This window comes from Myotis yumanensis, unplaced genomic scaffold, assembly GCF_028538775.1.
Source record: "Myotis yumanensis isolate MYYU_CA2020_CCGP unplaced genomic scaffold, mMyoYum1.0.hap1 SCAF_14, whole genome shotgun sequence".
Lineage (NCBI taxonomy): Eukaryota > Metazoa > Chordata > Mammalia > Chiroptera > Vespertilionidae > Myotis > Myotis yumanensis.
In genome coordinates, this window is record NW_027223765.1 from 13,054,974 (window position 1) to 13,069,949 (window position 14,976).

Here is a 14,976-nt window from a genome sequence, read left to right on the forward strand (position 1 = left end):
AGACTAGTGGAAGAAGAGACTATGATAACCCTGGGGGTGTCATCACAAAATACATTTGTTTGGAATCTCAGGGTTCTTGGGGTGGATGGCAGCTCTAGCAGCCCGACTCCCACTGATAAAAACATAACGGTTCTATGTAAGGCGTGCCGGGCTGGGCTAGGCTGGGCTGATGGAAATCAAAATCTCATTAAAGCTCAACTCTGCCAGGGTTTCCTTTACATATTCAGTGGGCAGGGAGGCCCAGATCATCCCCCGCATATTGAATATCCAAGCGCTTCGTTCTCGCTTCAAGTCTTTCTGCCTTCTGACCCCTGCACTGTTTTTTTAATTCTGTCCCTTCTCCAAATCAAAAATTAATTTGTGGTCTTGTAGTATTTCATCTCCTGTAGCATTTCATTGTATCTTCTGGGAAATGCGTAGTCTTTGGAGCCTTGGTCTGCAAACGTTGCTTCCTGATGCTCATTTCATTTCAAGCACACCGAGCACCTGGACTGAAATCCAAAAATACGTTCGTATTCATCTGCCTCCCACCTATGCGTTTGGGGATCCTAGACCTGTCTCTGATGTTGTCTCTAAGATACAGTGAGCTGAAACGCCTCATTGAACTTCTGTTTGTGGAGAGGCTTGCAATTAAAATGAATAAAGCTGCTCGGCTTTTTGGTCAAGGATTATGTTATGTGGCTTTCTTGTGCTCCTGGTGACTTCTAAATCTATTTCAGCAGCTTGTTGGAGGCAAATGATTGATGAATGTAGGGCAAGCGGCCATCTCTCTTCCCAGCTGAGATGCAAGCCTCAAGCCTCCGATTCTATGCAGAAAGGCACGCAGGGCTGCATCAGAACTGGAAAAGCCTGTGCTACTTGGGAGTGTGGCCTTTTTTTAATTCTTGAGACAGAGAGAGAGGGGAGGGGGAGGAGGGGAGAGAGGGAGAGCGAATGAGAATATTAAAATTTTACATAACAGGATTCAACAGGGTGAGGATTAGGGTGAGGCAAGTGAGATAAAGTCCTGTACTATTTGGGGGGACATTAATTTTTATTTTAAAAATATTATGTGAAAATATCATTGATCTGATTACTGAGTGTCTTGGGGGCTCTTTACATTTTACATCTGATGGGAGTGTCTTTTTACTTTAGCCTAGTACCAGCCCTGCTCAGCTCTGTTTGACTGGGTTCATTGCTCACCACTAGTCCTTTTATATGTGACTTCTCCAGCCCTGAGTTCCTAATTCTGCCACTTTTCATTATGTATTGGTATATGCCCTCCAGGGGTGTCTTACCCACCAGAATGTTGAATGTTTTCTGAGCCTCTTCAGTGCTGCTAAAAAAGCATAAAGTGTAGAGTTTAAGGGTCTGGGCTCTGATCTTAACTGGGCTCTTCTACCACTTAACTGGCTCTGTGCCTCTGCTTCTTACCTGTCTTTTGGGCATAATAGTAGGACCTGCCTTATGGGTTGCCTTAGAATTAGATGAGTTAACACATGTAAATTGTATAGCCCTTGGCACCTAGTGAGAGCTCAAGAAATGTGGACTCTTTTTTAGCAGAGGGAGATCATTTGGCCGAGGAGGAGCATTATCCCCCAAGCCCTTCACCCCACCCCCAATCTACAGATTTACTCGCATTTTTCTCTTCATCTATTCATTTTCTGGCATTTAGTGTTGTAGCAAAATTCAAGACTAGTTTGATTTTTTTTCTCCCCTTTAAGACAAGTCTAATTTTTCTGCCTAAATGATTGAAGAAATTTTTTCTCTTGATTTTTGTTATTTAAAAATGTGGCCAAACTTCATGAGCTAGGCATTCATTAAACTGTTCTCTCTCTCTGCTTTTGCATGTGTTTGAAATTTCAGTCCCAAAAAGCCTAAGAAAGTATTGCCAAGCTCTGGCTGGAATGCGGTGGACTGTTTCAGCAGCACCCACAGCTCTCTCTCCGGCTCAGGCTCCGTTTCCCTACTCCTCTCGTTGCTTATTGTTTCTGCTCCATCCATCTGATGTCTACCCTTCAGGGTCTCTTGGATCTCTGTTGTGCACGTCTCTATTGTCCCCTGTCTGATCGCTGTCTTTATGCCCTTTGCAACTGCACACCAGTAGAACTGCCTTATTTGGCTTTCTACAGCATCGAGTCAACTTTTTTCTAGTTTCAGGGTTCCTTTTAATTATATTCATTTCATTTCCTCGTAATAATTCCACAGTGCATTCATCTCCTTTTCCACCTCAGCCAGCTTTCTTCTTCTTACTTCCTGTTCTTGTTTCATAGAGGCAATTTCAACCTGTCTTGTGCTGTGGATACACTTTTCCTGATGTCTTCTCTGACACCTGTTAGAAATTTCAGAGAGAGATTCTTCCTGGTAGCCCTCTGGGGATACTGTTACTCTTCACAGTCCTTTCCATTCGCTCTGTTAGAGTTTTCCTCCTTCATCCTCATATGACACCGGTCTATTCAGACTCCCCACCCAGTGCTCATTTATCAGAGGAGCTATAATGGTCTAAGAAGGGCTGTAGTGTTGTGAGTTTTCATCTATTTTAAATGACATCAAGGACTGCTATATGGATGCCTTTTGCCTTTAAAAAATTGTAGTAAAACATACATATCAAAAAATGTTCTATCTTCACCCTTTTTAAGTACCTAGTTCAGTAGTGTTTAAAATACTCATATAGTTGTGTGAGCAATCGCCAGAACTCTCCATCTTGCAAAATGAAACTCTATATCCATTAAATTATGACTTTCCATTCCCCCTCATTCTCAGCCCCTTGCAACCACCATTCTACTTTGTCTTTCTTATTGCCATTTCTTATTTATTTTTAACTTTTAGGAGGTTGTAAAACACATCTTTTTTTTTTGAATTTACTATCTCTGAAAATCTTAATATTCATTCACTCGGCACATACAGGGTGTCCCAAAAAATGTATGCATACTTTAACAGCTGGTAGCTCAGTTTTGAAAATGAAATGAATTTAAAAAACCCTACCTTTATAATTACGCAAACTGTGTGTATACATTTGGGGGGGGACCCTATATTTATTAAGTGCACACCCTTTGCTAGATCATGTTGTAGGTTCTAGGAACTCACCCCTAATGCCTTCGCAGGCCAGGCCAAATGATTTCCAGGGCCTTATACGGTCCCTACCCCTGTTCTAGGACCACAGCCATCACCAAGGGCGATACGTCCCTGCCTTCAAGGAACTGACCTTCCAGGGAGGAGAGAACAACGCTAGTTAAATAAAAGAGCAGGGTGAGTTCAGATGGTGCTAAGTGCTTTGAAAACAGTAAACCCACTGATGTGACAGGGAGTGCCTTTAAGTGCTGCTGTGGCCAGAAAGGTCACAGGGGGCTTCGCTGAGCAGATGACATTTAGGCAACCCCTGGATCTGTGCAGGACACCTCTCTCCCGCACATAGGCCTGGAGGGGTGGCACTCCGAGCAGAAGGAACAGCACACACAAAGGCTCTCAACTGGAATGAACTTGGCTCACTGAGGAGTGGAAAAATTATCAGCGTGGCTTGAGGATAGAGAGCAACGCAGAGGGAATGAAATGAGGCTGGGCAGTCTCGCAAGGCAGGCGGTTTAGATTGTGTTTCAGTTGCAGTGCGAAGCCACTTGAGGCTTTTAAGCAGCGGACTTATATGATACACTGCTTGACATGAAGGCAAGATTTCTGCATAAAAATATGTTGGCTTGGATGATATTGAACACACTCAGATACAGGCATAAGCACGTGGGCAGCCCTTGCAATGGCCTCTGTTACTGTGTTTTCATCAGCCGGACCCCCTCCTGGTATTAAAAGTTTGGGATATTTGTAGATTTTCCTTTGAGTCACTCTAATGAAAAGGCTGAGGCATCTGATTGCTTTATGGATAGAGCATCTACGATGCTGAAAGGTTGAGTTCTTGTCCACACAAGGCGGTCTCCGCTTCAGCCAACAGTTTTCTTCCTCACTTAACCCCTACGTTTACTCTGAAAACAGAATCTTCGGAGGGTAGGCCAGCTGAGTTTGAGACCTACTCTCATTCTAATGGCAGAATTGCTATTAAAGGGGTAAAAACAAACAAACAAAAAAACCCCCATCTCTGGTTATGCCTGTCCCCAATTGTAAGCATGTACAAATATTCTGTAATAACACGTGACTCTTAAAAAGACATTCGCGTTAGAAAGCCTGTTTTGTCAAGGATTGGGAGAGGATTAGAAAATGCTCTCTGTTTACCAGATTGATGCTTATAAAGTGTTTTTTGACAGACTGGAATGACTACATCTAAGCTGTGGCCATCATATCAAGTGACGTTCACACCACATTTTGAGCAGCCCAATTTTGATAAAATTTGATTTTTGATTTTTGATTGTAAACATTAAAATTTTTTTGTTGTTGTTACAAAAAGAAGAGAAACACCTTTAAGAAAATATGGCTTCTGCCTTGGCTGGGTATTCAGTCGTTGGAGCATCATCCTGTACACCAAGAGGTGGCGGGTTCGATTCCCAGACAGGGCACATACTTAAGTTGTGGCTCTGATCCCTGGTTGGGGCATAAACGGGAGGCAAATGATCAATGTTTCTCTCTCACATTGATGTTTCTCTCTCTCCCCCATTCCTTTCCTCTCTCTCTAAAATCAATAAACATACCCTTGGGAAAGGTTTTTTTTTTTTTAAAAAAAAAAAGAAAACATAACTTTGGTAAAATGTCAATTGTTTGTGTTCAAGGCTGGGGAGAGAAACAGCCTGTGGTGATTCTGAGACTGTCATTACACAGAAGCGAGCTTATCCATAGACAATCTGAATCTATGCTTGGTACTCATTCAAAACAAGCTTCGCTTAAATCCACCACAGGCCATTCAGGAGTGGGCCCATTTCAAGTCAGTCTCTGTGCACAACCAGGTAGAAATATTTCTTGAGCTGTAAATGTTTAATTTGGAAAATACTTGGCATCAATCTAGGTCTTTATTTCAGAAAACATCCTGGGATGGCCCGGGCCCAAGTCACATTCCACAGAGCAGCTGAAAAATGGGACATTTGGCTCTTTGCCATCCGCCAGTGCCAACATCACCTGGGCAATTTTACCCAACACTGCTGAGGATGAACAAGCCTTCCAGCCAGAGGTAAGCGAGCCGCCCTCTCTCAGCACTCCGTGGCCTGTGTTATCGCTTGTTCAGAATTATGGTAATTATATTTGTAACTTGCTCATCTCTCCGTTTTAAGAGGAGACAAATTATAAAGCGAAATGTTGCCTGGAGAGACAAAAACCAGCCCTGTGCACGCACGCCTGGCACGTCTGTTCTCGTGTCTGGCAGCTGCCGTGGGTGAGTTGTGAGCCTACCAATGAGGCATCTCCCCTTTTCATTGAAACGGGAGTCATTTTAACTTCAAGTGGGAGAACTTCTCACACGCCCATTAAAATGATGCCTGGTGACATGATGGGAGCAGTTACAATATATTCTGTCACTCCCCCGGATAATGGCTTCTTTGTGTGGTTCGTGCTGAAGATCCTGCCTCACATGCTCGACTCCCGCATGCTACAGACCCAGGCCAGGGTCCAGGGGGCAGCGGCCGAGCCTCCTTCCCGGCGTGGCGCTGCAGCCCGGGTCCAGGCTGCGGGGGACCCTGCCCTGCCTGGTCAGGATGAGCAGCCCCTGCAGATCTGAACGACCAGCGAGGCTCTGACAGGCATCATGGACCCAGTCACGCGCCCACACGACTCTCCTGACTGCCTGTGCCTCTTGGTGGCAGCTGGAAGCCAGGTGCCGTGGTTCCTTTTGTCAGTTTCATTTTGTATCAGGAGAAAATTTTGCTTTTTTCCTTTCTCTTTGGATACTCGTGTCCTGTTGACATGACCCCATGACCTGGGCCGAGACCCACTTGCACCATGTGTTAAAGGTTATTCTTCATTTTAATTGAAATCGCTTTAGCCTGAAAATTCTAGAACACTCACTGTTTTGTAAGGTTGAAAGGCCCAAGGCAGCTTCTTCAATCAAATGGCCTTGGTGATCAATTGAAACTGTTCACCAAGCTTCACATGATTGTATTCCGACAGTGTCTTGGTAGCTTAGCTCTTATGGAGGCGGGATCAACCTGCCTACAGATATTTCATCGCTGTCGATATGGTGCCTTTGCAGGGTAAGAAATGGATAGGGATTGTGGGATATTGAAAGGCATTGACCTCTACCTGGATAATGAGTTTCAGGTTGAAAACACTGATGTGTAGGCAAACTGGAAGGTAAGTTGGCAACTGAGTAACTTTTAGGAGCCCCACTATTGTATTGCTGTTTGGAGATACATGGGTGGGGTGGCCTTTGAGGATGGGGTGCTTTGCTGCTAAAGAGTTTAAAAAATACAATTCCCTTCATTTTCTTGGAAAAGAACCTTTGGGGATTCACACCATAATAAACATATGTAAACTCTTGCTCTAGATAGAAATTTATAGAGTAGAGAAGTAAATTATTAGATCTTAAGTAATAATTTTTATGTATTTATTTATTTTTTTTAAGAGAGGAAAGGAGAGGGAGAGAGAGATAGAAATTTCAATGATGAGAAAGAATCATTGATTGGCTGCCTCCTGCATGCTCCCTACTGGGGATTGAGCCTGCAACCCAGGCATGTGCCCTGACCAGAAATTGAACTGTGATCTCCTGGTCAGTGGGTGGCAAACTGTGGCTCGAGAGCCACATGCGGCTCTTTGGCCCCTTGAGTGTGGCTCTTCCTAAGCCTTAGGAGTACCCTAATTAAGTTAATAACAATGTACCTACCTATATAGTTTAAGTTTAAAAAATTTGGCTCTCAAAAGAAATTTCAATCGTTGTACTGTTGATATTTGGCTCTGTTGACTAATGACTTTGCCGACCACTGTCCTGGATCATAGGTTGATGCTCAATCATTGAGCCACGTGGGCCAGGCAAGCAATACTTTTTTAGATCCTCCCTCTCGCAGCATTCTCAGGCAAAACCTACTAAGCTTATTTATTCCTACTGGGGGGGGTCGGGTCTTCTTATTTAATGACTCCTCCTTAGTGTTTCCTTTCTTTTCCCTGATGGTTCCTCCTCTAACCCTGAAGTATGAGAGGCCAGGTCTGTTCTTTTTACATAAAATTATGGCCCACCATTCGGTACCTTTGGCAGGAGATAGTTACTTCTCGTGGACAATTAATTATATACTAGCTCCCAACATCAACTTAAAAAAATACCCTGAACAAGAACTAGGGAGAGCATTTTCCCCTTAAGTTAGGGCCAAGCATTAATTTCTGGTTGTCACTTTTGCCCTTACTTCTGTTGTGAAAGCAAAATAAGATATTGTTAGGATTTGATGGGCTGGAATGGGGTTCTGATGGTTTTCTGAGGAGAGAGAATTAGAGTTCTTTTGCAGACTCTCCTCATTTTTTCCAGTGACAATTCTGGGAGATGATTCTCACAACCCAAACAGCTAGTGCTGCCTGGACGATATTTTTATTTTAGGGGATTGTGCTTTGTTATATATTTTTTTAAGAGTTAAAGAAGCTGGCAATATCCACCCAATAGTTTTCCTGTCAGAAAAAGAAAAGTATTTCCATTGCCTCCCTTTTGTGCAATTTGGAGAAATAACCCAAGAAGGAAGTGAAATTCCTAAAGGCTAAAACTTCTTTGTGAGAAGGTTCCTTAACCCTTTTGGCATCGAGAATATAGTTACTATGTGAGTGATCACTGGGAAACTAAGATTGTGGTTATTATGGTAATTACTCTTTTTTTGTTTATTGTTTTGGTCATGGTAGGTCATTAGGAATAATAATTAGAGATTAAAAGATATCTCCCCGGTGTGTATGTGTACCAGAATGTGTGTGTAACACCACCAAGCAATAAACTCAATCCAATTCTCATTGGACACAGACTGGGTGTCCTCTCTGGAGACAGTGTCAGATCCCACAAAGTGTAAGGGCTCAGTCCTACAAGACTGCCCCTCCCACACACACATAGTTCAGATGCCAGTCATAACTTCAGTGTCACCTGTGCTTCTGACCAGCCAACTATAGATCAGAGGTTCCCATGACCCCCTCCTCCAGTTTGATTAATTTGCTGGATTGGCTCACAGAACTCAGAGAAACAAATTCTGGTTTCTTAAGAAAAGATAGCCCTAGCCGGTTTGCCTCAGTGGATAGGGCACCAGCCTGCAGACTGAAGAGTCAGTCACACGTTCGATTCCGGTCAAGGGCACATGCCTGTGTTACGGGCTCAATCCCTCGTAGGGGCTGTGCAGGAGGCAGCCAATCAATGATTCTCTCTCATCATTGATGTTGCTAGCTCTCCCTTTCCCTTCCTCTCTGAAATCAATAAAGATATTTTTTAAAAAAGAAAGGATATAATTCAGGAAAAGATGGAAGAGATGCATAGGGCAAGGTTTGGGGGAAGGGTATGGGGCTTCCCTGCCCTCCACTTGCAGCACTCACCAAGGATTCCATGTGTTCACCAACCCAGAAGCTCCTGTTCTTTGCTTAAAGATGGTTGATTAAATTATTGGCCGTTAGTGTCTGAGCTCAATCTACAGCCTTTCTCCCTTCTCTGGAGGTCAGCCATTTTCATCCTTAGGTCACCTAGGGGCTTTTGGAAAATTACCTCAAGAACATAACAAAAGATAGCTTTATCTCTCTCATCTTTTAGGAAATTCCATTGGTTTTTGGAGCTCTCTGCCAGGAAAGCAAACAAAGACCAAATATATATATATTTAAATTATAAATCAGTGTCAGGCTCCCTTCCTCTGTGTCTGGCTTACCATGAAATAACTTACAGGTGTCTGGAAAATTACTGCATTTTCAAGATTAGTCTGTTTTTAATTCCCAGCAGAATAAAACTCAAAAGACCAGTGTGTATTTAATGCATGAGTTAGAACTGTGGTTGGCTCTGTTATCAAATGCAGTGATCTTAAAATTTCATTTTGCTGGGGCTAGAGCTAACTCCATGTTAAAATGCAATATTCTTCCATAATGAAATGAGTCAGAATCTTAGTAGAAAAATTTTTCAACTCTTTCGACACTGTTTGAAATTTGTTTAGACAGAAAAAAAGGTTTTTGTTTGCTTTCTTTGTTGAAGAATGCCTTGTCTCAGGACAGGAAGGGCTGTGGTTGAAGAGACACTGAGGATGGGGTCTCTTCTAGTATTGGAACCTCATTCCACCCTCCTGATTGGAAACCTAACACCTCCAGGCCTCAAATTGGCTTACAGCTAGGTTACTAAATGCATGGCAGGTTTCATAAGAGCATTTGTGTGAGGTTAGGAAGCCTGAGATGAAAACCCACCTAGTTCTTCTGCTAGTGACGCTGGCAGGCAAGGTCGTGGAGATGTGAGTGTTTAGAGGCGGTGGCAGTGGCCAGACTCACCAGAACCTTGGTCCCACCTGCATTGGCAGGGGAAGCTGCTGGAGTGGCAGCTGCTTCCTGACATTTGGCTCATGGCTCTTACAAAGGTGTGTCCTTGAATCAAAGAGTCTAAGTGGGACTTCTCCTCCTCCAGATCTGTTAGTGATTCTGTAAGCACCTAATTCCCATATCAAGTCCCTTTTGGATAGAAATACCTGAAGTGGTTTCTGTTCCCTGTACTGGACCATAACTGATTGTTGGGCTGTTGGATTAGGAAAGCAGAGGACTGGCCACAGGGAGACAATCCTGAATGACAGTGCTCACATGTGGCCATGTAGACCCAGCCTTCCGGAGGACGAATCTGAGGGACAAAACCTCAATTTTTCTTAAAGTTCAGGTTTATTGAGGTGTAATTCATAAATAATAAAATTCACCCTTTTATTTTTTTAAATATTTTAAAATTGATTTTAGAGAGAGCAGAAGGAAGAGGGATAGAGAGGTAGAAATACATACATGCCCCCTACTGGGAAATTTGCCCTTGGAAAATGCAATTTTACCACTTTTAACAAATCAAAGTCTAGAACAGTTCTAGCACTGCCAAATTCCCTTGTGTTCCTCTATCGTTAACTTCTCCGCCTAGCCCTTGGAAATCGCTCATGTTTGATATCCGTACAGTTTTGCCTTCTCCAGGACGTCATATAAAGGAAACCATTCAGTATCCTGTCTTTTGTGTCTGGCTCATTTCATTTAGCATCACGCCTTTGAGACGCATCCACGTTGTTATGTTAATCCGTAGTCCATGCTTTCATATTGCTGAGTAGCATCCATTGGCTCCAGAGTTGGTTTATCCACTCACCAGTTGAAGGACATTTGTTAAACTTTAAAAACTGCCTCAAATCCCCCAGCGATGAAATAGAAAAAGAGGAGCATTTAAAAATAACGTGGTATTAATCATTTGAGGCAATTATTTGGTGCCTAGATGCCTTACCGCTGGCCCGAAGGGGAGACGGATAATCAGTACTGTTAATCCCTCCACTGGAGCCCCTGAGCGGCACGTGGGTTTTAAGCTCTCGCCTAGAGGTTGCTCTAGGGCAGTGGTCGGCAAACTGCGGCTCTCGAGCCACATGCGGCTCTTTGACCCCTTGAGTGTAGCCACGAAGTTTCAATCGCACTGTACATGCGCGCCCGCACGTGGTATTTTGTGGAAGAGCCACACTCAAGGGGCTGCAGTTTGCCAACCACTGCTCTAGAGCCCCGGTGGTTCTCAACCTTCTGGCCCTTTAAATACAGTTCCTCATGTTGTGACCCAACCATAAAATTATTTTCGTTGCTGCTTCATAACTAATGTTGCTACTGTTATGAATCATAATGTAAATCTCTGATATGCAGGATGGTCTTAGGCGACCCCTGTGAAAGGGTCGTTCGACCGCCAAAGGGGTCTTGACCCACAGGTTGAGAACCGCTGCTCTAGGCGCCCTGGGGTGGTGGTTTCATTAGAACAGTGGTTCTCATCCTTGGCTGCACATTAGAATCACCTGGGAATCTTTTTTAAAATCCTGATTTCTGGGCCTCCTCCTCTGGAAATTCTGTTTCTTTGTTACTAATGTTGTGACCTCACCCCATAACAAAGAAACAGAATTTCCGGAGGATGAGGCCCAGAAATCAGGATTTTAAAAAGATTCCCAGGTGATTCTAATGTGCAGCCAAGGTTGAGAACCACTGCATTAGAAGCTTCTCTGGTTAATTATCTGAATTCTAGCAGCAACAATGCCGTCAAGAGACCACACACAACTACACCCCCAACCCCCTCTCCCCCCCAAATCTAGCAGGGTTAGCAAGACATCTTATGATATCCTAAAGTACTGACAACTAGATTAGCATATAAATTAGACAAATGGGGTTTGGTTGAGTTTCCAAGTAAGCATGTCATAATCTCTCCCTTCCCCAAGGTAGGGAAATTGTTTTGTGAATAAAGGAAGGACACAGATATAAAAGATTTGGCTGGATTTTGCCCCAGGAAGAATTTTCATGTCCTTGGTTGAATTGTCATCTTAGCATGAACTATGTAACATGTGGAGCTGCCATTGTGAAGTCCTCAGAGGTGCAAGTTGAAGCCTGGTCAGTGTAATCCCCTTGACCCATTATCATCTCTCTCTTCTTCATCTCCATGATACCTAAATGTGTAGGTAAATGTTGATTAAGGGTATGAGGCATGATGATAGATTTTTGAAATAAGGTAATAGGCTGTTTTGATCCTTTGGATAACTCCATTAACACAAATTTTCTATCTTAAAGGTTTGTTCAAAATATTTGACGCATATTTATTTGTTGTCAACTGTTTGACCAAGAAGTGAGATAGCGGTCACTGACTGACTGGTAATGGTTGAAAATCACTTGATTGAATTCTGTGATAACCCCACAGAGTGTAATTCCAAATGGTTGCTATGCAGGAAATGTTGATCACATTTAGAATTTGTTACAAGTAAGTTAGAGTTTGATATCATTACCCCTGCCCACCCCACTCTCCATCCACCCTGTTGTCGGATTGTTTGGTTGCATCTCCTTCTCAAATCCTGGAGAACAGACTTTTTATCTCTTTGAAGCATAGCTTTATTTAAAAAAATTATCTTTATTGGTGAAAGTATTACAGATGTCGCCTTTGTTTGCATGTGTTTTTTTTTTTCCCATTGACCCCCTCCACCTGGACCTCTCCTCTCAGGCCTTCACCACTCTATAGTCTGTGTCTATGGGTTATGCATATCTATAATAATAAAAGCATAATATGCTAATTAGACCGGACAGCTGAACGACCTTTCAGATGAAGCCGTGGCAGTGGGGGCTGAGGCAGAGGCGGTTAGGGGCGACCAGGCAGGCAGGCCAGTGGTTAGGAGCCAGCAGTCCCGGATTGCAAGAGGAATGTCTGACTGCAGGTTTAGGCCCTATAGGCAGTCGGACATCCTCCAAGGGGTACTGGATTGCGAGAGGGTGCAGGCTGGGCTGAGGGACCCACCCCCCCCCCCCCCACCACCACCATGTTGTGCACTGGGCCTCTAGTAGCCTTATAGGAGAGAGAGAGTTCCTTCTCTCTCTGCTCTGGGTTTAAGCCACCTAGTCTCTGTTATTTTGTTATGGTAACCCGAGCTGACTAAAGCACTCAGCTTACTAACTCCATGCATATTTCACAATAGTTAAACAGCAGGTTCTCAAAATAAGGTCGTCGTGTTTAACGTTGTTTTGTTAGAACGTTGATGAGATGCTGTAGGAATTTAAGTCTTGTTTATAACAATTAGCCTGTGGTACAATTGGTCTTGTGATATGTACTTTATGTTAAAGTCGCAGAACCAATCAAGGATGTTAAGAGAGGACTGACTGTAATTATGTTATATGTCTTGAGATTAGAAGCAGGAGAAATGGCTTTCAGCCAAGGGATGATTCCAGGTTAGTGTGCCAAGACCATGTAGGGCCTGGTGATATGTGATGCAGGCCTAACTGAGGCACTAGATGACCATCTGTGAGATGACATGGAATTGGAAGACATGTTTCTATGGTACTCTAGTGGGCTATAACTGTTGTGCCTTCCATGACTAGAGCTCCTTTCTGTCTTGCAAAAAAGCACTCTTCTGCCCTCCTTTCTTTGTTAAAAAATCAACAACAAACATAACCATCTCACACAAACATAAGCCTGTGTACATTTTTCTTTCTTTTTAAAAATATATTTTACTAGAGGCCTTGTGCACGAAATTCATGCACTTGTGGGGCGGGGGGCATCTCTCAGCCTGGCCAATGCCCTCTCACAGCCTGGGAGCTCTTGGGGGATTCCGACTGATGGCTTAGGCCTGCTCCCCACAGTTGGACATCCTTAGGGCTGCTGCGAAGGCAGGAGAGGCTCTCGCCACTGCCACTGCCACTCGCCAGCTGTGAGTCCAGCTTCTGGTTGAGCGGCACTCCTCCTGTGGGAGCGCACTGACCACCAGGGTTGAGCATCTGCCCCCTGGTGATCAGTGCGCATCATAGCGACTGGTCATTCCGCCGTTCGGTCGGTTTGCATTTTAGCCTTTTATTATATAGGATTGATTTCAGAGAGGAAGGAAGAGGAAGAGAGAGAGAGAGAAACATCAATGATGAGAGAGAATCATTGATTGGCTGCCCCCTGCACGCCCCACACTGGGGACTGAGCCCCCAACCCAAGCATGTGCCCTTGACTGAAATCGAACCCGGGACTCTTCAGTCCACAGGCCGATGCTCTATCCACTGAGCCAAACCGGCTAGGGCCCTATGTGCATTTTTTAAGGGCTTCTTGAACTTAGTTTTTGCCAGCACTCATGACTACAAGGTGTGATAGTGTAATTTCCTATGCTGCTTGGGGGATTCATTTCACTTTATGTTCTTCCTCCATCCCCTTTCCCTTCCTCTTCCTCTATTTTCCTTTACCTGGGTGAGAATAAGATTATTTTTCTTGGCTGGGTGTTGCCTTTATAAGAGAAGTGGAATATAGTGGAAGGTCCCAAATCATATTTTCTCAGGGGCCAGTAGGGTATCTCCGGGCTCTAAATGGATTTCAGCACTGGAATAAGCAAGACTTTGGGGGTAGCCTTAGGAGAGGTCACCAGCTGCCTTCTCTCCCCTCCCCCCAGGCCAGTGTGGCTTTGTGACATAAACACTCTCCAGAGTGTTAGGGAGGGAGCCACCTCAGAGTTGCCATTTGTGAGCTGGAGCCATATGAAAAAAATCAGCACCAAGTGCTATAATCTCTTCTCTCCTGCAGCCGTACCCAAAGGACTAAGCGCTTTGAAACTGGTGAATGAAAAGGGCTTGACACACTGCACTGTTTAGTATGGGTTGGCCCTCCTCCTCCTCTTCTCTTTGCCTTCCTCTCATTCCTGTTACCGCCAAGGGAGGAAGTCAGATCTGAACCCGAGGTGAAGCGTCCAAGAGATGGTAGCAATGTGGTATGATACTTTTTAGTATTCTGTTGTTTTGGGTGTTAATTCTCATCCTATAAATCTATCCTCAGATTTTACAACCCCCTCCGCTTCCCCGCCTTGCCTGCCTACTCCCATGAAATTCTCCCAGTATAAATGAGCCTTTCACCATCTGCCTGGCTTATATTTTTATTTGCTCATGATGAATAACTATTCTCAAGGTGATTTATATGCTGCCTTGGATGACGTTCACTTTCCTAAGATGGAAAGTCAACGCTCAGAGATTTATAGTCTTGGGGAAAGAATGTTGCTGAAGAAAAGAGGAAAATCTTTCTCACATACACAGCACTTTGGGCTCTGCCTGAATTAATCAATGAGTTCCTGTATCCCTTTTGCAATTTGAATTGAGTTGTAGATGGATTACGAGCTATGCAGGGTAGGGGCTTACCGAGTACTAAATCATAATTGCAAATTAAAAAAATTTTGGTCACACCATGATAGGTGTGAGCAACTAGGCAGCATATAGACTGTGTGTGTGGGAATGAAGCAGAGCCAGAGGACGACAGAGAGCTGCGAAGTGTCTGTGTTCTGTTAGAGATTTTCAGGCCCTCTGCACATGAGACTCAGACAACCACTTCTCTAATTCCTGGACATACTTGGCCAGCAGCTATGTGGCTGTCCGTCCTGTCCCCCCTCACCCCTGGACCATAGCTGTCCTTGCCCCTGCAGATAGATTTAGGGCAACAAGGGCCAA

The 14,976-nt window shown here is 44.0% G+C and overlaps 1 protein-coding gene across 2 annotated transcripts in view; it reads left to right on the forward strand.

Moving 5' to 3' along the window:
• The window catches only part of OSBPL10 (oxysterol binding protein like 10), a 214,289-nt gene that overhangs the window by 157,435 nt on the left and 41,878 nt on the right, over positions 1-14,976 (forward strand). For both annotated transcript variants that reach the window (XM_070391824.1, XM_070391825.1), the window contains one exon: positions 4,935-5,083. In XM_070391824.1, coding sequence (XP_070247925.1) covers positions 4,935-5,083 — 149 coding nt within the window. The remainder of the gene's footprint in view (positions 1-4,934; positions 5,084-14,976) is intronic.